At 39.0% G+C, this 23,987-nt stretch overlaps 1 protein-coding gene and 1 pseudogene across 4 annotated transcripts in view; one reads left to right on the plus strand and one right to left on the minus strand.

Annotated features, from left to right (window-relative positions):
- The window catches only part of USP33 (ubiquitin specific peptidase 33), a 61,678-nt gene extending 37,903 nt beyond the window's left edge, over positions 1 to 23,775 (plus strand). For all 4 annotated transcript variants that reach the window (XM_045547710.1, XM_045547712.1, XM_045547713.1 and 1 more), the window contains exons 16-24: positions 6,340 to 6,385; positions 6,950 to 7,130; positions 7,935 to 8,061; positions 8,730 to 8,899; positions 10,117 to 10,198; positions 11,147 to 11,255; positions 20,234 to 20,336; positions 22,133 to 22,201; positions 22,594 to 23,775. In XM_045547710.1, coding sequence (XP_045403666.1) covers positions 6,340 to 6,385; positions 6,950 to 7,130; positions 7,935 to 8,061; positions 8,730 to 8,899; positions 10,117 to 10,198; positions 11,147 to 11,255; positions 20,234 to 20,336; positions 22,133 to 22,201; positions 22,594 to 22,751 — 1,045 coding nt within the window. In that variant the 3' untranslated portion in view covers positions 22,752 to 23,775. The remainder of the gene's footprint in view (positions 1 to 6,339; positions 6,386 to 6,949; positions 7,131 to 7,934; positions 8,062 to 8,729; positions 8,900 to 10,116; positions 10,199 to 11,146; positions 11,256 to 20,233; positions 20,337 to 22,132; positions 22,202 to 22,593) is intronic.
- On the minus strand, positions 2,146 to 5,599 carry LOC123635495 (annotated as a pseudogene).
- Positions 23,776 to 23,987: the final 212 nt, after the last annotated feature.

The following is a 23,987-nucleotide window of genomic DNA, read 5'->3' on the forward strand; positions in this document are numbered from 1 at the left end:
TATTGTAATAAAGAGAGTAAAAAGACAACTGTTCTAGAGCCAACACAATTTTGTTCCTGAAGAATCAGAACAGTTGTTTCTAGGGTGCTCGTTGCTGCTGTTCTTGACCTTAAAAGTACATTGTGCAGCTTGCTACAGTGTTCTCCTGGCACTAGTGTTGATAATCCACCAGGGTGCCACATCTAGAGACTCAGTGTTCACCTTGGTGTATGGCCCTGGCATGCTGATTTATCCTGGTCACTTTAGGGTTGAGATTTTCCTCCCCCCTGCCAGATGGGAGGATTTTTTAAAATGGCAGCATACAGAGCTGGAACTCTGTTTCCATTTATGTGAGGATTCAGGAGCTCATCTTGTCTGGATTCAGCTTGTAAATAGGCAGCTCTCCTAATGCAGCTGTGCAAGATGTTCACCTGTTCATGCTGAGATAAAAATGTAACAAATTTAATAGGCTTATCTAAGCTATGAAAGTGTATATTTTGGGGGATAAAATAAGTGATTTTGCATAAAACATTTTTTAAAATAAAGCAATATTGTCTTCTGAATTACCCTTTTGACAGGCTAAATTCAGGAAGAAAAAGGTATATAGTATCAGATCTACATAAAATTCAGAAAGGGCACGCCAACTTTGATGTTATCTGCTGTTATAAAGGCAAAATAGAACAGCTAAAGTCTAATTTTGTTTATATCTACTACCAGCTGCCTTTTAATATCTTGTAATAAATTTGGACTACAATGCTTCTTGTTGGTAAGTCATAAAAAAGTGAGTGCAGACTTGATGAAAGAACTATTTTGAGGTAGAGTGAACTGGGAAATTTTTCTGAGTCTTTGTAATAGAAAAATAATGGCCTCCTAGTAAGATCTAGAATCCTAATACAGACTTCTTGTTCTTGGCAGTAACCTCAGGGAAAAATTGATCTGCAGCTGTTGGTCCTTTTCCTTGCAGAAAGGAATGGTATACTGTTTGGTTGATAAAGATGAAGATGCTGCCTTATACTTTTGGAAAGATTTTATCAGTTTGTCTTTGAAGCCCTACCTGACAGCTAAAAAGAGAGTTGGCCTAGAGAGGGATCCTTCCTTGTAAAGCAGAGCAGACTAAGAAAAAGATAATAGTGAAGATGGAAAAGAACCTTGCATCTACGCCCAGAATCCAAAGATTGTCAATTGTGTATTAATATTGATTATTAATAATAACCATCCTTTATTTCAAGTTTTTTTCCAACAATAAAGTTTTTTTTTTTTTTGTCAAAACACCTTTAATGATGGAGGGAAAGATGCTAATACCTTTGCTGTCTGCTTTTAACATTTTACTATGATAGGAAGCTCTGGAGCCTACAACTTTGGAGGAGAAGCCATCATTCAAGTCAGTCTACAGCAAACCCTCACTCTTTCCTCCTCAGAACTCCTGTTTCAGATGATCCTATGTTAAGAGTAAACACACTACATCTCATTACAAGACAGAGAGGCAGAGAGGACACCACCTGGAGTTCGTCTCCCAAAGCCTGGGAGTCTTAAGACAGTGGCAAAAACACAAGCCTTGGCCAATGGATAGACAAAATGGGGAGGAGAGGGGTCTTGAGAAAGGAAGATGAGGAAATACAAGAGGCCAGGGAATAACAGAGGGAGTTATTTAAAACTAGAAGCACACTGGTGCTAGGAAATCCTCCGTGATCCCTGGTGCACTGCTGCGCACTATGTCATTAGCCCAAATGAGTATGTTTGAGAATGTTCACATTGACAAGAATTTGAGGCCTCTGCCTTCCATCATGTCCCTTTCTTAATCACTCAGGTTCCCAATAAGCCCTGTGCTTTAGCAACATTCCTCAACTCCCCTTCATTACTTCATCAGCCACTCTCACCAACAGTACTCATTAAAGATAGGAACTAATTTCAGATTTTCTAAAATATCGCATGTGAGACCTCTTGGCAATAAATCAGTTTGTTTCCCAGCTTTGAGAGGCCACGATGAATGAGAAGCTGGAGATGGCATGGTTGACCAGTAACACCTGTGCCTTAATGTGACTGTCAAGGGATTTACTGGGGAAATTGTCCTATGCCCATCATTCCTCCAGATTGAGCCACCAATTACTGGAGTATCTTCATTGCTGGCATCTTGTGGAGCGGGGGGGGGGAAGAATACACAGTTTGCTACTTATCATCAGTGATGGGCTTCTCAGGCACTACTGTGGATGCAGGAGGCTAAACTAGGAGGAGGGCAACTGTCTTCTCCTTGGCCTCTCTGGATCCTGCTGTTGGAGGTACCTTCCCAACCACAGCTTCTGGGCCAAACAACACTGGTGGAGCCAGGCCTAAAGTGGTAGTGGAGGTGGAGGTGTAACCCCAGGGCTTGGTGTGCAGGCCACTTGACAGGAAAGGTGTGTACTAGTTCCAGAACGATAGGAGGCCCACCCCTACCAGCTGAGCAGGGTCTTGGGACAAGAAGTCTTGCAGGTTGACCTGCACTGTGCCCTTCAGAGACAGCTGCTGGCCCCTTTGGGCTGGGCTGCAATTCCAAATGTGGGTCTCAGGTGCACCTGCCAAAGGGAAAAGAAGAAGGAAAGAGGAGAAGAGGGGACAGGGTCACCAAGGAAGCTGGCGAGGGTTCCCCTTAAGAGTATGAAAACTGTAGAAAATCTATTTTCCTCAGGTATCAAGAATGACGAGGGGAGAAAATTTCCTTAGGGGACCATCCCCTTGTAAGCACAATAATTTCGAAGCTCAGAGACTAGAGAAAAGCCCCTAGGGACATACCATGTAAGAACTCAGAGGAAAACAGAAAAGAAAGGCTCGTAAACCATGGAGGTCCTTCTGTGGAGCTCTCAGTTTCTGCTCCCTGGGTCAAACGGCAGCAGATACAGAAAAACAGGCTCCTAGAGTCGTGGAATCATCTTTTTGGGGAAAGGAGGAGAGCCTCGGGAAGTGATGGAAGGCGAGCAGCCAGGGATCAAGGGAAGAGCAGCAATATTCTGAGGGCCATGGGGGCAAAGGGCTATTCCTGGTGGTGAGTCAGCAGCATATGTTTCTTGAGGATATCCCATTTGGGAAAGCCCTCCCTGCAGGAGACGCAAGTGAACGGTGGCCCCTTTTTGAGTGGGTCTCCTAATGTTCCTCCAGAGCTGCCTGGGTGGGAAAGATGTGGCCACACACTTCACAGGCCTTTTTGCTGCTGCTCTCTTGGCTCCTTTCTCATTGCCTCAGGCAAGCTCAGCTTCTCCACCCTTCTGGGGTGAATGCTGACACTGGGCTTGAGTCCTTCTCTGGTTTGTCCCCCTCTTCCTTGCCTCCTGAAACAGCACTGCTTCCCCGCTCCATCGGCTGAGGCTGATCCAGGTTGTCGGGTGGTGGCGGCAACAGAGAAGTCTGTTGAGCTGCTTTCTCCTAATGATAAAGTCTGTCTCAGTCCCAGCTGTGGCTGTTAGTGCCACTGTCCCCACTTCCTCCTCTGCCCCAGATGCCTCTTGCAAATCACCTCACACTGATACTGTCTTCTTACCTTCACTCTTTGAACCTCTCCCTGTCAGGAAATCTTCACCAGTCACATCTTCCTCATCTCCCTCCTCCTCAGACAACTCCTCTTCTGGTCATGGCTGCTGAGACTGCCGCTGGGGGAAGCTCCCTGCCTCAGAGACTAGATTGCTCAGAGCCATTCTCGTGGGCAGCTCCTCCCCCTTCAGGGAATGTGGTACCACCATTGGGGATCTGACCCCCCAGGTGCACCCAAATATGCTGCTGCAGAGAGACAGCGTTGGTGAACTTTTGGCAGATGGGGCCGGACTGGCCTTATGGCCCACGAGATGTACACTCAGCCCAGAGTGGAGAAAGCTCTGCCACACACTTTGCATTTGAAGGGCCACTCACCTCCACGTTGGCCATAACACAGGCGTCGGGCCCAAGGACAGTTGAGCACACGGAGGTAGATGACACCCTGGTTAGGTCCAGAAGAGGCCGATGATGAAGGTGCAAGGGCAGGGGTGGTGGAGGCTCCTGAGGCAGTGGAGGCCACTGCCATCACTCCTTGTCAGTCAATCTTTTCTACAGTTGCTGCAACTTTGGTGTCTCAGAGGGTGAGGCCTCTAAGGGCTCTAGCATATAGGAAAAGGAGAAGCTGCCAATGGACTTAAAGTGACTGGTAAACACTGCCCAGCTTGGCAGTGAAGACACCAGCTTACTTAGCTGCACGTGGGTTGCTGTGCTACTTTCTGCCACCCTCACTCCCTGGTGCGGTGTTTTCATCAGCTTTGCTCTTCCACTGCCTTTGTGAGCACAAACTTAGGGAAAGCAGGGAGCCCTGGAGCTGCAGCTATGCCTGCACCAGTGGGGAGCAGCGTAAGGCTCTCTGTGGCCCTGAGTGCTGTGGTGGAGGCCACCAGAGGCTTGCACTCGACACTTCTTCCTGGTGTGGCTGCCTCTCCCTTGGCCTTCTTTGGTGGGACAGACACACCAGCAAGGCAGGTCACTGGTGGTGACTTCATAGTTTAGGTGCTCTGGCACTGGGTGTGGGTTCATCTCCATGCGTGGGTACTTCTCATGATGCTGGTGGAAATGTCCTTTGAGGTTGCCATGGGTGGTAAAGCAGTTGCCACAGACATGGCACTTATAGGGCCTTTCATCTGTGTGGGAACGAAGGTGGATTTGCAGGGCACTGTCACTGCCAAATACTATGACACAGAAGTGGCATTTGTGCCTTCCACCAGGCTTCTTCAAGGAACCCATTGCTTCACCACAGCCCAGCTTACCACTTCCGTTCTTCAGTTTCCGGAGCCCTGGGGAGGCAGCCTCCAAGCCCTTGGGCCTTCCCAAGACACTGTGCTGCCAGTAGTCTGGTGGTGCTTGGGAATGCCAGATGAGGCGAGGCAGTCGGCTGATCTGTGCTACCTGGTGGGGCTGGGGAGGGGGCAGGGTGGGTTTGTGGCTTCACTCAACCCCTCCAGCAGATAAAGGATGCTGTGACCCCTGTGTGTGGTAAAGGTGGAAGAAAGCCTGCTTGGCTGTTTCTGCCCCTGAGGAGGAGGAAGAAGATGCCAGTGTCTTGCCAGTTTGGACAGGCTTGATGGGGCTGAAGAGGAGTAGTAGGGACTTGGTGGAAGAGGCAGTCCCTGTCCCAGGTAGCTCTCAGGGGACTGGCAGGGACACCCACCGTCTTGCCTGAAGAGCTGAGCAGTAAGTAGCACTTGCCTGTAGATGTGCATCTGATGGATCTGCTGCTGCTACAGCACCCATAGCTCTTCCAAGATCAGGGGAGTGTTCAAGTGGCCACTGTGTATATGTGGGAATAGAGGTGGGAGTGGCGGAGGCAGGGGTGCAGGGGTAGATTTTGGAGGTAATGGCGTTGCTCCCAGCTTGGGACTTTCCAAGATCAGGTTCTTGACTCCCCTTGCTGCTATACCTGTGGGAGCGACCAGGAAATGCCCTAAAGACTCCTCTCTGCTCTGGGCCCCAGGTGGGCTCCATGGGCACAGAGGACCCAGATTCTGGGGGGTTGCTGTGCTTGTATCCATAACCTGGGAACTATTGTGACCCTCAGGCGCAGGTTAAGAGGAGGCCAAAGAGTTTAGTTAGAGTTCTCCTGGTCCCCAGTGACCACCATTACAGGAGGGTCAGTAGAACATGTTTTCTCTCTCTTGCTCACTCTCTGCGTCCCCTGTTCCTTTTCCTCTCCCTCTCCCTGTCTAAAAGTTTTAATACGTTGACCTGAACTATAGATTTTATAAAATTGAGATTTTGCTTTATCTGGTTTTACTTGGATGTTATATAGGCATGGCCAGACCATAGACAGTAGCACACTTCTTAAAAGGTAAAATAGGCCAGGCATGGTGGCTCATGCCTGTGATCCTAGCACTTTGGGAGGCCAAGGCGAGAGGATCACTTGAAGCGTGAGCAGCATAGTGAGACCCCCTCTCTACAAAAAATAGAAAAATTAGCTGGGCATGGTGCTGTATGCTTGTAGTCCTAGCTACTTGGGAGGCTGAGGCAGGAGGATAGCTTGAGCCCAGGAGTTTAAGTTTGCAGTAAGTTGTGATGATGCCACTGCACTCTAACATGGGGAACAGAGCGAGACCCTGTTTCAAAAACAGACGAAAACAAACATAAAATAATTTCCATCAAAAAATTATATAGCTCTCTAAAATTTTATTACTGATATCTTAGTTTAAATTATTTTTTACAATAAGGGACTCTAGTGTTTTGATTATTAAGATATTTACTATAGATGTGTAACAATTCAATAATCAGCATTTCTAGTCTGATAGCATTTGTCTCTGCATTTTCTAAAAGAGTTTTCCTATATATTTAAATATACTAAATCTTTTGTAGATTCATTGGTTTTCTATTTTCCTGCCTTAGGTTGAGGAATGGAGTGAAGTTTTGTAAAGTTCAAAAGTTTCCTGAGGTATGGGCTTTGATTTTAATTGTTTATATTATGTGATAGGAACAAATATAAAGTATTAACGAACATAATGTTGTAATAAATTCTTAGCCAGGTTGAAGAATGGAGTGGTTCTATTGAGAAGTTGCTTTGAATACCTTATTAGAATTATTCATTTTTAAAATAGTAGGTTAAATACTGGAAGTGCCTCTAGCAGTGTACTATGTTGAACAAGTTTAATCCGACTGTAGGATCTTGCAAGTATAAAGTATAGAATTAGAAAAAAACACCAGTGAACTTAGGAAGTGCCATGTTTCACCATTTCTACATTTTTACATCTCTGGAATCAGGTTATAATTGCAGGTTAATGTTTAACCTTGACACTTGAAATTCATCATATTTGATAGACTCCTTTATCTGGCATATAAAGCTAAATAAAATTTTAAATAACTTTATACTTTTATTTTGATTGAGCACCTCAATTTCTTGCTTGTAGAATAAAAAACTAGTGTACTAAGTTTTACTACTTAGAGTACTTTTAGTGTTTTGTAATGGCAAATTAGAGTTTCGAATTTTATTCTCTTTTAGATATTATGCATCCACCTTAAAAGATTCAGACATGAACTGATGTTTTCCACCAAAATCAGCACCCATGTTTCATTTCCGCTAGAAGGCCTGGATCTTCAGCCATTTCTTGCAAAGGATAGTCCAACTCAAATTGTGACGTATGATCTTCTGTCAGTCATTTGCCATCATGGAACTGCAAGTAGTAAGTATACCAATTTGACATTTGTTTTTATATTTAAAAAAATAAAATGAGGCCGGGCGCGGTGGCTCACGCCTGTAATCCTAGCACTCTGGGAGGCCGAGGCGGGTGGATCGCTCGAGGTCAGGAGTTCGAGACTAGCCTGAGCAAGAGTGAGACCCCGTCTCTACCAAAAATAGAAAGAAATGATTTGGACAGCTAAAAATCTATATATAGAAAAAATTAGCCGGGCATGGTAGCGCATGCCTGTAGTCCCAGCTACTCGGGAGGCTGAGGCAGTAGGATCGCTTGAGCCCAGGAGTTTGAGGTTGCTGTGAGCTAGGCTGATGCCACGGCACTCACTCTAGCCCGGGCAACAAAGCGAGACTCTGTCTCAAAAAAAAAAAAATAAAAAATAAAAAATAAATAAATAAAATAAAACATCTGAATTGAGTCCTTAAATAAGATCTGATTGACCACAGGAGAAAAGTATTTAAAAACAGACTTTGCTAGTAGTTATTAAAAATGTGTCAGACAATTTTAGGAAATTGAATATTTTTTACTATGATATTTAGAATATTGGAAATTATATTGTATAAAGTTAAATAATAAGGACTTTAACATGATCATTTTTGTACTGGGTTTTTAAAGATTACATGTTCTGTCCTGTATTTCCATATATGGCGTCAATAATATGTATTGAAAAAAATAAGCATAGTTCTTACTGTATCTAAGCTGCTGTGCTAGGCAGTAGGGATACAAAAAAATTATCTTCATTATTGTTTTAATTTTGTATTATTGTAATGATTTCTTTTCCCTCAAATTCAGGTGGACACTATATAGCCTATTGCCGAAACAATTTAAATAATCTCTGGTATGAATTTGATGATCAGAGTGTCACTGAAGTTTCAGAATCTACTGTACAAAATGCAGAAGCTTATGTTCTTTTCTATAGGTAATGGAAGTAACTATTTCATGGATAAGTAATTTTTACAAATATGAAAAAACATCTCTCACTTTGGAGTTATTAGTGACTTCTAAGACTTTCAAATTGCCGAGTAAAGATTAGAAATTGTTTTCCTCTCATATCATTAGACTAAAGTAAAAGGCTGTCTGCAGAGTGATTCTTTGTTCAGAAAACATTAAGTCATTTACTTGAAGGTCAAAGCGATGTATTTTGTTTTAGAAAGATTAGTTTTAATTAAAAAATTAGGCACTGATGGTAGAAATTAAGTATGAAATTTTCTCCTAAAATAGCAAATAAAGGAGGTATTACTATTAAAGTTTTTGGTATTTTTTAGTATCTTATAAAAGAAAATGTTAGCTACTGAAACAGAAAAACAGATTAAATATTTAGCTTGGTCTTATTAACAAACATTTGAATGCCTCCTACTGTGTACCAGTAGTTGTGTGCGTATATACCAGTAGTTAAGATACAGTGTCACCCCTACAGGTGTAGAATGTATTTGGTGGATGATACAACATACACTTTCTTTTGCTATTCCCAAGATTTAGTAAGATTAGTATCAAGATGTGTGCTAAGTCTAATAAGAGGAAAAATTCACCTACTTGTCTAATATAGTAAAATGTATATTGAATTTAATTAATCATTGTCCTTAATAGGAAAAGCAGCGAAGAGGCACAAAAAGAGAGGCGAAGGATATCAAATTTGTTAAACATAATGGAACCAAGTCTCCTTCAGTTTTATATTTCTCGACAGTGGCTGAATAAATTTAAGACTTTTGCTGAACCTGGCCCTATTTCAAATAATGACTTTCTTTGTATTCATGGAGGTAAGAAATTCTATAATGCAAAGTGGTGATAGGAGTTTGCTGTTAAATAATTTGCACTGTAGGAAAGAGTCAGGATTTTTCCTCTTAACACTTACTCTGCATTTCCCCATCTGCAGTCCAACTTAATGCATTTAATTACATACAGTTTGAGAAATTGGCCTTTTCTTTCTAATTATAGGCAATCTGTAGCCTCTTTATTGAACATATATTTACTAAGTACCTGTTCTAGAGCCTAATGACACCAAAGACCCTATTTCTGTTCTCAAAGCTCTAATTTAATAGTAGAGTCAGATACACAAATGGCTAATTACAGTACAGTGAGCTCTTTCTATTACACATTACTTGTCTTAGCTGAAAAGCATTCCTTTGATAGTGATTTCAGCTACCAACTACATTCATGGTTTTTATGCCTTTTGTTTAAATGAATAGCTGGCTCTTTTCCTAAGTATGGAAATATATCTGGGCTTTAACAAAAAAGATTCCTCATAGTTAAATATAATTCATGCCTTTGTGATTTGCTATGTTAGTGTTTGTTCCACAATAAATAGGACCTTCATATGACACTTTGATTAAACTTCATTGTTGAAGACTCGATATACTTGTTAATTATGTTTGTAGTAAAACCACAAGGGTTAGGAATATCCTATATTGGATATAGAAACCTAAACCTTAACACACATTTCTATATGTGAATATCAAGGTGTATGTTCATGTTTAGGAAACATAATTACCAAATATGCTTTATACTTACTTTTTTGGAAGAGGGGGTTTAAGAATAGTGATTGAGGCCGGGCACGGTGGCTCACACCTGTAATCCTAGCACTCTGGGAGGCCGAGGAGGGTGGATCACTCGAGGTCAGGAGCTGGAGACCAGCCTGAGCGAGACCCCGTCTCTACTAAAAATACAAGTAAATTATCTGGACAACTAAAAATATATAGAAAAAATTAGCCGGGCATGGTGGCGCATGCCTGTAGTCCCAGCTACTCGGGAGGCTGAGGCAGTAGGATCGCTTAAGCCCAGGAGTCTGAGGTTGCTGTGAGCCAGGCTGACGCCATGGCACTCACTCTAGCCCGGGCAACAAAATGAGACTCTTTTTCAAAAAAAAAAAAAGAATAGTGATTGACCAGTCATTAGTTATTGTTTAAAAATGAGTTTAATCTTTGAAAATAATATAAATGAATTAAAGAATGAGACAGACATGTCTAAATTTTTTTAGGTGTTCCTCCAAGAAAAGCTGGTTACATTGAAGACCTGGTTTTGATGCTGCCTCAGAACATTTGGGATAACCTATATAGCAGGTTTGTTTTTTAATTTTTTTCTTTTTTCTTTAGGTTTTCTTTTTACTACTGTTAGAAACACACAGGTTCGTTTTTTAAATCAGATAATAGAGTATTGTGAAAATAAACTGGCTAAAAGGAGATTGGATTATTTCACAGATGTTCCTTGTGCTGTACATTGCTTATGGAAAATATCCCTTCTTTTTCCTTCATTTATTCAATCTGAAGTGTGAGCGGAAGACTTTGTAGCTAGTGTAACTGTAGTCTAGGTAATTAATTCTAATTTTTTTGTTGTGATTATCTGTCTGTAAAGGTATGCTGTGATATTTAACTTCAAGTACCTTGTTGGAAAGATTTGCATACCCCAGCACTAAAATTTTATATATATATGTACATATTCACACAATTGAATATTCCTCTTAAATTTTATAATTTTATTTTAAAACATTTTGTATTATAATTTTCTTATTATGTTTTTCTTAGTTAAATATTAAAAATAATTTCATACCTTGAGTGCTTCTTACTTGAGAGGCCAGGGGAAGCTTTCATCTGATTCAAACCTGACTATGACTGTGTATGTATAACTAAGGTTTATATATTGTATGCTAATTTTTTTCTTTTTTTTCCCTTTGAATCTGGATTTCAGATCATTATATGCTAATTTTTGAAAACCACTTCTTTTACTTTGTTGTGGCCTCTAATATTTTGGAACAGAAGTAGTTATAAGGGCAAGTTGAAATATAGATAAAGCAGGTTAGGCAATAAATTAAAAGTCATTGACACTGATAAACATAAAATCAAATCCTCCTATGATTTTTAAATTTTTACAATACTTTGAGATTTTATTGTGTGGATTTATTCTTAACTGGGGATTTAGCCATTGACTTAAAAGTTAGAAACAAATTTCCTAGAAGATCAGCTTTCTTTAAGATTATCATGATTTTGATTCTTAAATTCTTCATGCTTTAGGTATGGTGGAGGACCAGCTGTCAACCATCTGTACATTTGTCACACTTGCCAAATTGAAGCAGAGAAAATTGAAAAAAGAAGAAAAACTGAATTGGAAATTTTTATTCGGGTAAAAAAAGTGATGCTTTTTAAACGTAAATGATTTAGGATAAGGATGAAGACCTGACAGTTAGCACAACTGTATGATGTTAATGAAAAGATTGGATGAAAGCGGTGTAGTAGATTTCAAGTTTTCTGGGTACATAACAGTGAATGACCTCAGGCACTTTATTACAACTCCAGTGAGATAAGTTTTCTCTTTGTGGGTTTTTCTTTTTATGGATTGGCAATAAATTTGGTTTTATGGATTGCTACTGGCAAGAAATTTCCTCATTGAAATGGAAAATTATAGGTTTTCTTGAATTAGTATTATCTGCAGTATACCCAGACTGCGTGCACTACTTCCATACGTTTGTGAAATATAATATTCTTTTGTCTTTTGGGGAACTCTTTGTACTTATAAATATTTCCATTTTCCTCAAAATGAGTATATTATGAGATGTTCCTTGATTGTAAACAACAGAAAGTTTGGTCACGGAATTAAAAAGCTGAACAACCAAGTTTTATGGACAAGGACTAGTACAGTTTCAGCTATCTAGGTAGCAAGAGTCTTTTCAAAGTGCTGCTGTCAGTAACATAGCTCCAACTATTTAAGACAATCTAAAGTTTGGGTTACCTTAGAGCAGCGGTTCCCAACCTTTTTGGCACCAGGGACCGGTTTCATGGAAGTCAGTTTTTCCCCAGTCCGGGGGTAGAGAAGTGGGGTGTCATAGGTGGGGGTGGAGGGGCTGGTGCAGAGCTCAGGGAGTGATGCATGGCCCATTCCCTAACAGGCCACAGACTGGTACCAGGCTGTGTTCCGGGGGTTGGGAACTGCAGCCTTAGAGGCATGTTCATGGACAATTTTACTGAGATAATATTAGGGGAAGGAATAATACCACAGGAGAAAATAGGGAAAAAGCAGACACACATACACCTGCTTGTCATTCATTCAGGGTTTTTTTTAATGCCCTTGCCTAGAGTAAAGAAATTTTACATCAGGGAAGATACAGGTATGGATTTATTTTATTTATTAATATTTTACATGGGCTTCATTTGCTTCCTGAATGTAAGGAAGCAAGTTTTAGTTGAATATTAAAAATAGTTCATTCTACCAATGCTTAAATAATGGTTAATAGCTGTACCTGTCATGGTTTGATTAACAGAAGCCATTCTAAGTGTTTTTAATAGAATTGGAATACAGGGAATGAGAGACTTATATAACCACTGAAAGGACTGGGCAGTGAAAGTCAGGATGACCACTGCTGACTTTGCAGAAGGTTTGAAGTGAGGTAGGCTGCCACACTGACAGTAGGAGTGGGGCAGTGAACAAGAGTGTGTTATCTTAGCCAAGACAGGGTGAAGAGAGCTTCTGTGTAGTGAATGGCATGAGCCAAATCAAGGGTGTTGGAGCCCAGGCAGGATGAGAAGGGATTAGTGGCTATAGGAGTGTAGCATAGTGGCAGTGATGGCAGTGAGAGATTGATTCCAGATGGGGAATTGATTAAATAATAAATGTAATGAATGCTGGGTTCCTCATTATCAGGTAAGGAAGTTTCGAGTATGGAAAGGGAGAAAACTAAAATGCACTTTGTGTTATTAGATTGGATTTGTAGGTATTTTTGTGAGCTCATGGTGATAACTAAGTAAATATGGAGGTGTAAAGTGTGTGTATGTGTGTATTTATAGAAACTTGATGTTTCCTAACTTCACTGAAAGGACCTGGATCAGTGATTACTCTAGAAGGATTTATCATACCTAGCTGTCAAATCTTGGCTTCTAAACATCTTTTTGTGCTCAAAGGAACTAGCCTCCCTTGGAGAAATGGCTAATTCCAGGGCCAAGCCAGGGGAATTATAAGATGAAACTGGAACATCTTATTGTGCTAAAAAGTAAAGAAGTTCTTGAAAAATGGTAAGGACCTGTCAAGAGTACACAGAAGCCAGCTTGACGGGGTTTCTGCTTGCCAAATTTGGGACAATTTGAATTTTAAAATGAATTACAGTAACATATAATTCATTAAACAAAATAGGAGATGTTATACCCATGTTGATATAAATAAATAAGTGAATAAATGAAAAGGTTGAGGAATAAGATATTTACATCGTTTCAACTTATTCCTCCACAAAATGCTTATTAATTATAAGGGGAAAGGCCGGACATTGTAGCTCATGCCTGTAATACCAGCATTTTGGGAGACTGGGATTGGGAGGATCACTTGAGGCCAGGAATTCAAGACCAGCCTGGGTAACATAGTAAGATCCTGTCTCTGCAAAAAAAAAAACTTAGCTGGGCATGGTGGCATGCACCTGTAGTCCTAGCTACTGGGGAGGCTGAGGCAGGAGAATCACTTGAGCCCAGGAGTTCGCAATTGCATTGAGTTATGATCATGCCACTGCACTCCAGCCTGGGTGACAGAGCGAGACACTGTCTCTTAAAAAACCCAAAACAAAACGAAACAAAATGCCACAAAGGGAAAAGACTAGCTTTCAGAAGAGAATCCTGGTACCACCTAAATGAGGTTATTAAAGTGAACATCATTAGAAATGAAACAAATCGAACTCGTGTGCCAAGATAGGGTATAATGAGAAGAACATGGTGTTACTTCTTTGGGACACAGATACGTAACGAATCTCAAATGAGGAAAGTCACAATCCCGAATTGAGGGATATTTTATAAAGAAACAAGATATTTGGAGGAAAGGAACATCTGTTCAGCAACTTGTTTTGAAATTGGACTAGGAAAAGAAAATTCTTTGTATAGTACTTGGAATTTTCCTCTAAGTTTGAGATTGCTTCAAAGTTAAAAAATTAAAAAGTGCATAAAGTCTCCGGAAATAATCTGAGCTCCCTACTTGTGACAATTCTCAGGAGAATGCTCAGAAACCTGAGAAGCTGCTGCTAATGATGTAGGACCCGGGTGGGTTATTTGGAGGATGCCTAGAAGACACAAGACGCTGATGTAAAAGATCTTAGCTGCTTATGATGCTAAGTGAGATTGGCTTCTTGGGAAGATGCTTGGAAGTGGTGGCAAAACCATATTTATGCCATCTCTGGATGCTCCAAGCCTGCCCATAGCTGCCTCCAGAGGGAAAGAAAAGGTTTTTGTTTTGTACCTTTCATATATTATATATATTATTGGTAGTGTCTGATCTGAACCAGCACCAGCAGGGGATCCTGGAAAATATAGGCTTCTCTTTAAAGAAGAGAGTATAAGAATGAATGAAAAATGATGGCCATTAAAATAGATACTACAGTATAGTCTGCCTCCTTGTCAACTCAGCATCCATTTGCATTCATACATCCAAACAACAGTAGCAACGGTATCATACTTTTGCCTAACATGATAACAATTAGCTCATGTACCAACATGTGTTGCATTTACCCTTTCTTTAAATTTAAGAGATCCAAAGTCCTATTGGTTACTCTGTGCATTTCTAAATGATGGTCATTTATCTGTTCAGTCAATGCAGTCACAATCTCCTTTTTATAGTCTGTAATCTAAAGAATAAACTATAGTGTTAACCAGTAGCAACATACCTTATAATAATAGTGGAATGAAAGAAAGGGAAAAAATAAATTGGTAATTGTTTCAATATTTGGTAAATGTTTATAAATATGTACAAGGGGCAAAGAAGAAATATGTGTCTACAGCTGATCACTACCCATTCCATATTCCCTTTGTTCTCAGCCAACATCTCAGCTGGTTGTAGTTGTGTTTACTTAGTAAAGTAACCCAGACCCTCATTCCTGAAGGGCCTGAGTCCTTAGCAGTCTTGTCTGAATTAGATTTGTCTAGTCTATTAATTTTTAACCTCTGGGTATGGAAATACTAAATGGTGCCTGCAGTTAGTTGAATGGTGATCTCCAAAAAGATAATTCCATGCTCTGTGAATTGACATTATTGGTGAATGTGGTCTTACTTGATAAAGAATCTTTGTTCTTTATTTTTCCCTTTTCTTCTTCTTTTTTTCTGTTTTTTTTTTTTGGAGACAGGGTCTCGCTCTGTCACCGAGGCTGGAGTGCAGTGGTTTGATCATAGCTCACTCCAGCCTTGAACTCCTGGGTTCAAGCAATCCTCCTGCCTTAGTCTCCTGAGTAGCTGGGACTACAGGCACATTCCAACATGCATGGCTAATTTTTAAATTATTTTTGTAGACATGGGGTCTCACTATGTTGCCCAGTCTGGTCTCAAACTCCTGGCTCAAGTGATCCTTCTGCCTCACCCTCCCAAAGTGCTGGGATTGTAGGCATGAGCCACCACACCTAGCCAGGTCTTTGCATATGTAAGGATTTTGAGATGAGATCATCTTGAATTGTCTGTGTGGGCCCTAAATTTAATGTTTCCTTTTTTAAAATTTTTTTCCTATTTATTTTTTATTTCATTACTTACACCTTGCTGTTCGTATACAACTGTAAATGTCCTTTTAAATAGACACAGTGGAGGGGTGAGAACCATGTGAAGATGGAGGTAGATACTGGAGTGATACAGCTATAAGGCAGAAGCTTGAAGAGGCAAGGAATTGAGTCTCCCCCCTGGTGCTTCTGCAGGGAGTACAGTCTTACTGACACTTTAATTTTAGAATTCTGGTCTCCAGAACTGTGAAAAAATAAACAACTCTTCAGCCACCAAGTTTGTGGTATTTATTATAGCAGCCTCTGAAACTAATGCAGTGGGTATAATCTCCTGGTTTCCAAACGTAATCCTCTTTGCTCCTCTATGTAGTAGTCATTTTATTTACCCTGTATAACTGGGATCAATCATTGCAGCCAGTGCTGTAAACCTCCTCATTGCCTGCTGGTCAGTGACATGAGAAAACCAAAATGGCCAGTGGGCTGTCTCAGCTCCCAGTCCAGTGAAACTGTTATTGTGTTGCCATGGGAAATAAATCCTCCAAACTAGTAGAGGCCAAAGTTGTGGGGATGAGAAGCAAAGCTTTTGTGAGTAGGTAGTAATAGACGAGCTCTCCTGCTTCCTTTTCCTGATACTTAGCCTCATGTATTCTGGTTATGGGGAAAACCACCATATATTGGCTTCTAGTTTGGAGCATATACTACTACATCATGCAGGATAGTACCACACCCACAGAATGTTGCCACACAAGCACAACTGAGTTTTCAGTAGGCAGCAGCTTTTGGGTAGTAACACCCAGTAAGATCAGTGAATCTTACGCGTATGAACCTGTTTCTTTTTTTATGTAAAATGAATTCCATGGTCATAAGCATTGTGGGATATTATGGTAATGAATGAGACATTCATTCAGTAAGAGGCTGGGCATGGTGGCTCATACCTGTAATCCTAGCACTCTGGGAAACTGAGGCGAGAGGATTGCTTGAGCTCAGGAGTTCGAGACCAGGCTAAGCAAGAGTGAGACCCTGTCTCTACTAAAAATAGAAAAAAAATTATCCAGGCATCATGGCATGCTCCTGTAGTCCTAGCTACTCAGGAAGCTGAGGCAGGAGGATCACTTGAGCCCAGGAGTTTGAGGCTGCAGTGAGTTACGGTGACGCCACTGTACTCTACCCAGGGTAACAGAGTGAGACTCTGTTTCAGAAAAAAGGAAAAAAGAATGAGAGACATTCAGTAAGTCTGAGAGTGGTTGAACTGGAAGAAACATTGTGGGTTAGGATGGTAGACCCCAAACCTAGTGTAAGTTACAGGTATTTGCAAATCACAGGTCTTCAAAGGACTTTGGATACAGTCTGGATATGACTATATGAAGAACTCATACAACTCAGTAAGCGGACAAATACTCCAATTAAAAAGTAGACAAAAGATTTGAATAGACAGTACCCCTAAGAAGGTATGCCTAATAAACACATGAAAAGTACACAATCTCAGTCATTAGGGAATTCTTGTATGAGTATTGATGGAGGGATGCAAAATGTTTGCCAAATGATAAACAGTTTGGTAATTTCTTTTAGGTTCAACACTTAGCACATGACCCAGCAATCCCACTCTTGGTTATTCACTCCAGAGAAATGAGAACTTATGTTCACGTAAAACATATAAACAAATATTTATAGCAGTATTGCTCATAATTGCTCCAAATATAAACAATTAAAATGTCCATCAGCTGACTAATGGTAAATAAAACGTGTTATAGCAGTATAATGGAATACTACTCAGCAGTATAAAGATCATGGACTACTGATGCATGTAACAACATAGATGAATCTTAGAAACATTATACCAAGTGAAAGATAGACATAAAAAAGACTTATGTCTAATTCATTTATATGAAATTTCTAAAAGGGAAAAACTATGGAGGCAGACTCAGTGGTTTCAATGGCTGAGAGCAGGGAGCTGCAAACTGGTACTGGGGAGTGCTTTGGGGTGTTCCCCGTGTTCTAACTGGATTGTGGTGACAGTTGCACGATTAAAAATTTATTGAAAAACCACTGAACTTCACGCTGACAGTGGGTGGCTTATACCTTAATAAAGTTGTTTTTTAAAAAATGCAATTCTCTGATTATTCCATAACACTAGGGTATTTTGTTTTATTCAACCTCCCCTGCTTCTTTTTTTTTTAGAAATGCAGTCTTGCTATGTTGCCTAGGCTGGTCTCAAGTTCCTGGCCTCAAGTAACCCTCGCATCTCAGCCTCATGAGTAGCTGGGTAGCTGGGATTATAGGCGTGAGCCACCATACTCCCTCCCAACCTTTTTTAAAACAAAGCAAGTGCCTTAGTATAAAAAAAACAACACAGGAGTACAAAAATAGATGTCCTTGGTGGATTGGAAACTAAGTGGTTTCTGAAAAACTGAAAAAGCAGATAGGATCAGACTGAAGAAGCAAACCAACAGCCACAGGAAATGACTACATGGCCTTCAAGTTTGAAAGTGGCAGATACCAATGATGACCTCAGCATTCTACCTGCTACATTGTACCGGGCAGCAAGCATAAAGGCATTTGCCTGGATAGAGCAGTGAATATGGAAACATGAAGTTTGATCTTAGGGAGATGCATAAGGATATTACATCCCCCAAAACAACACAACACAAATAAACAAAACTTAGTAGATTGAGTTGTTGAATAACAGAACAAATACTGCTAGAAAGCAAATTAGTGTGCTGAAAGACCTAGCAGAAGGATTTCTCCTATAATGAAGCACAGAACGATAAGCAGATGGAAAGAAGAAAGGTTTTGATATGTGGGATAGCTATAGGATCTAATATTTTTCTAACACATATTTTAAAATTAAATAGAGGGAAAGAACTACGTTTAGAGCAACAGTTTAGAGAAATTTCCCAGAATTAGAAAAAAACACCTCTTTAAATTAATGGGGTAACTGTGTGTAATTTTTTTAAAAGCCCCCACCTAGACACATAAGGAGGAAACTTCCTAATACTAAAGATAAAGTACATCCTGAAAGTGTCCAAACCTGATCGTAGTATGAATTTAATGGATATTATAAGTCAGCATCTAGCAGCCTGACGTTACATTTCAGAAATCTCAGTACTCTAGGGACAAGTTGTACATCACAGAAAGTCCTAAGTTTAATTCCGTGCCTCGAGACAAACATGCCTTGATTTCTTTGTTAACCATCAGAGACAGCCACAGCATTTTCATTTCCTTTCATTGTTCTATTGCAGCAGATACCTTGTGTCCCAGAAAGATCTTTGCCCTCACAGAGCTTACATTTAATAAATAAGTTATATTAATATATTAAAAGATGATGAATACTATGGAAAAGGAAAGTATTGAACAGAGTAAGAGGGATCAGGAGTACAGTGGTGAAGGGGGGAGTACAGGTTGCAGTTTGAAATAGTATGGTCAAGATAGGCCTCATTGAGAAAGTGAGATTTAAGCAAAGACTTGAAGGAGGTGAGGGAGATAGTCATTCAGATACCTGCAAAAAGAAGGAATAGCCAGTGCAAAAGCCTTGAAAGGCAGGAATGTATTTAGTTGGTTCTGGGAATAACAAAAGAGGTCAGTGATCATTGGTGAAAAATGAAGAAAGTATTAGAAGATGAAGTCAGATTGTGGGGCCAGATTATGAAGGTAATTCTGGGCTGTTATAGGGTTATTTGTGGGTGGCCACAGGATTTTGGTTAGGTTTGATTAGAGGAATGACATCATTTGAACTTGGTTGTCTATGTCCATAGGTAGTATGTATCATGGGCATTGAGTTGCCCATCATGAAATATTTTTAGGAGTCTGAAACACTACTACAATTAGATACATTTCAAATACCCTCCATTTCCCTGAGGCTCTGTTACCTGCACCTCCCTTTCTATATCAGCTTTTCTATCAATTGGGTTCCTTTAATTATAAATGGTAGAATCCAGACTGGCTAACTGAAGCAAAAAAGAAATTTATTGAAAATTGAAAAGCAAACCTCCAGAAATTTGAGAACCACAGTAGCCTTGGGTATCTAGCTAACAAGAATCGACATTGGAATGACTGTTCTAACCATTAGGTCACAACCCTGGAGATTGTGATTTCTGGCAAAGTTGTCTCTAGTTTGAATTACTTACCCATTCCTTAGGGCTGGAGAAGAGAGTGGAATATCTTCAGAGACTGTCTGTCACTTTTGAGAACTTACTTTTATTTATTTATATATATGTGTGTGTGTGTGTATTGCTTATGAAATGACATATATGAGATTATTAATTGCTACACTGGCAATATCAAACTGTCTACCAGTATCTTAGGTAATACTAGATAGTGGATATAGCATGTTTTAAATAAAGTTTACATGTTGGATTTTTAATAAATATATGAAGTATTTATTGTTTTGAAGACTTTACCTTCATTTACCCAATCTTTATGCCCCTTTTATGTATACTTGTTAAATTTTGAGATATAACCTAGGATTGTTTATTAATAGATGCTACCATGTATCCTTGTACTAAGATCACTTAGCATTATTGTACATCTTACTGTGATACCACATTTTATGTGTATGAGAAATTGCCCTTATCAGATACTGAAGTAGAATGATTATATTGTTTTGCTACCAAACAAGTTCCAAATATTAGGTGACTGAATTTTTTCCTCCCTGTAGCTCAACAGAGCATTCCAAGAGGAGGACTCTCCAGCCACTTTTTATTGCATCAGTATGCAGTGGTTTAGAGAATGGGAGAGTTTTGTGAAGGGTAAAGATGGAGGTAAGTGGTTATGTGAAAATTAAATTTTTTGTTCTTTCATTTGATGAATACTTCTCGAATATCTGTACGCTCCTGGGATCAGACCATTGAATGATAGAGAAAAAGATCCCTGCTCTTCTATTTTATATTCTGGTTGTTTAAAAAAATTTTAAAACATATGATATATTCTACTTTATATTCTGATCATTTTAAAAAGTTTTAAGCCTATTTTATGAATTGTAGCGTATTTGTAGCAGGAATAAAAAAACTGAACAAAATGAGTCTGTGATCTTAATATTGAAAAAATTTTAAAAATCCAGACAGCAATAGGAGTTTGCTTAAATTATGGTCTATTCAGTACAATGAAATACTGTGTGGACTTTTAAAATAATTTTATATGATAATACTTAATAATATGAAAATAAGATGTTCTTGATATATGAAAAATGTTGCAACACAATATGAATAGTTTGAATCTTTTGTTATTTTAAGAAAACAAGGCCGGGCGCAGTGGCTCACACCTGTAATCCTAGCACTCTGGGAGGCCGAGGCGGGTGGATTGCTCGAGGTCAGGAGTTCGAGACCAGCCTCAGCAAGAGCGAGACCCCCGTCTCTACTAAAAATAGAAAGAAATTATCTGGCCAACTAAAAATATATATAGAAAAAATTAGCTGGGCATGGTGGCACATGCCTGTAGTCCCAGCTACTCGGGAGGCTGAGGCAGAAGGATTGCTTAAGCCCAGGAGTTTGAGGTTGCTGTGAGCTAGGCTGACACCACGGCACTCACTCTAGCCTGGGCAACAAAGCGAGACTCTGTCTCAAAAAAAAAAAAAAAAAAAGAAAACAAACATTATATTATGCAAAGACAAAAAGACCACACCAATATTAAAACAGTTTCCCTATTCTTCTGTAGTGTGATTACAGTATTTTTTTCTTCTTTGTTCCTTTTTTAGAGATTCTTTTTTTTTTTCAAGACATAGGGTCTTGCTATGTTACCAAGGCTGGCCTCAAATTCGTGGGCTTAAGCAATCCTCCTGCCTCAGCCTCCTGAGTAGCTGGAACTATAGGTGTGCACCTGGCTTTTTTACAGCTTTTGATAATGAACATGCACTGTATTTTTGTATTCAGGGAAAAAAACAAATAATTTTTTTCCCTTAAATTATAAAAGAATGTATTTGACATTTTCTTTTCTAACGCTTTTATTGCTTTTAACTTACTTTAAATAATGATAATCTGAAACAAATCAAAAATTGTACCATTTGCTTATTCTTGAACTTTATATAATGTATATCATGTACTCTACGATTTCTGGCTTTTTTTTTGAGAAAGAGTCTTGCTCTGTTGCTCTGGGTAGAGTGCAGTGTCGTCATTGTAGCTCACTGTAGCCTCAAACTCCTGGGCTGAAGCAATCCTCCTGCCTTGGCCTCCCAGAGTGCTAGGATTACAGGCATGAGCCACCATGCCTGGCCTGTATAATTTCTTTTTAAACTATAAAGTAATTGTTATTTTTTTAACATAAGTGGCACATTTTGACCTGTAATCCCCAAATGGATAGGTAAGAAATCATTTCTGTTAGACTTTCAGTGGTTGTGAGAGAGCCTCTCTCATCTTCTTCCTGTTACTATTTTGGGAAAACTAAGGCCCAAAAAGGAAGAAGTTCAGGAGAAGATATTAAGAATTGAGTATGATAATTTGGTTAAAAACACCTAATCTGATTGTATAAAGCTCTCAATGATTTCAATCACAAAATTGTGTGATTTTTTGGTACATTTCTTTGAAAAATGTGCATTTTAATAACTTTTTTCCTTTTGACTTAGATCCTCCAGGTCCTATTGACAATACTAAAATTGCAGTCACTAAATGTGGTAATGTGATGCTCAGGCAAGGTAAGTTTGATTTATATTTAAGTCTTTACTTATTAGTGATTTGTCACTGTTAGGGCTGTGTCATCTCTAGCCATCTATGGTACTTTTTTACCCAGTTCAAGAATATAATTCATAAATCAACTAGGATAAATACTGGAAATCACCCAGTGTTTAATTTTTTATCTGAGGAAAGGTTTTAAGGCTCTTGGTAGGAGCTCTAGGAAAAAGCATCTCTAACTTTTTAACAACAGACCTTATGTTGCTGCTTATAACCATATAGGCTGGCAGTCTGCAGATTCATGTTCCGAAAGTTCTTAATTATCCCTAGAGGATTCATGCTGGGGGTTACTATGAAAGCTTTTGCAATATGAATATATAGATTTGTTAACATTATTCTTTCTATATAATTTTAGGAGCAGATTCTGGTCAGATTTCTGAAGAAACGTGGAATTTTCTGCAGTCTATATATGGTGGAGGGCCTGAAGTTATCCTACGACCTCCAGTTGTTCATGTTGATCCAGATATACTACAAGCAGAAGAAAAAATTGAAGTAGAAACTCGGTCTTTGTAATTTTGAGAATATAGAGAATTCTAATGAGAAATCGTTTTCACTTCCTCTGATATATACACATGCAAAAACATTCCTAAAAGCATGTTTCTTTTCTTGATTTTTCATCTTTTATCCCATTTATTCCTTCTTAGTGGGCATTATGGAAGAATATATTAAAATGTATAATGTACTACAAGTTGGTATATTTAATGCTACTTAGCATAAAGTCTTTCAGTGTAATATTTTTGAAAGAGAAGGGACAGCTGTGATCAATTGGTAATCATTAGGTTATCTTTGTTCTACATACGGATCCATAGCATCCTTTGTAGTGTTGTAAATACTTTTGCTTTGAAAACTTTTTCATTACTCTAAATCATAAAACTCTGACCAATCTTCTCAGTTCTCTAAAGCTTAATTTAATTCTATAGTTTTGACATGGCTTCGTATAATGAAGAGCCTATTTTAAATTGAGAATAGTAGTCAGAAAATTGTTGTTAATTTCCTAAAGCTCAGGAAATGTAGAGTGTCACTTCTTTTGCACTGCAGCATATAACTAGCATATTGAAATATACAAAATGTCTTTTTTTTGAATGTATCAAGGATGTATTTAGTTCGAGTGGAATTTGTCAGCAGATATCAGTAACTTATTGCCGCTTATATTGTAAAATGTTAAACTCAATTCCTATAACCCTGGCTAGAATTAATTAATGTCAGTGACTAAAACACTTAGGGTTAGTTTTAGGCCGCTTTTTATTTTGAGAGCATGAAGTGTGGAATGTGTCAGTGAGATTGTTGATAAAGCTGAAGCCACTTGCAAATTGATTTTTTTAATGAAATACATAAAGTCTTTTTGAATAATATAGTATGCACTGCTATTTGCTTGATTATGTAATGTCAAAAGTTTAACTATATTCCAAGTACAAAAACATACTGCATTACATTGAGTATGTTGAATAGCATTCATGATGGCTTTGTTTTGGTTTGGGGCAGCTGTCACCGGCCAAAGTGATGTTAAAATTAGTTCAATAAAAATGATTTTAAAATATATGACTTGAATGTTGAATTTATTTGATAAACATTAAAGGTAAAGGGTGTAAGGTTTGTTAATATGAATATGCTCTTGTTATTTCTTAATCAGAAATATGCAAGTAAGTCATCCAGTGTAACGTTTTGATACTTAATGAAATGAATTTATTAATCAGCCATTTATGATCTATTTTAAGTTTTTAAAAAATGTATAGTTTTTAGTTTTCTTCT

The sequence above is a fragment of the Lemur catta genome, chromosome 3 (assembly GCF_020740605.2).
Source record: "Lemur catta isolate mLemCat1 chromosome 3, mLemCat1.pri, whole genome shotgun sequence".
NCBI classification, from domain to species: Eukaryota; Metazoa; Chordata; class Mammalia; order Primates; family Lemuridae; genus Lemur; species Lemur catta.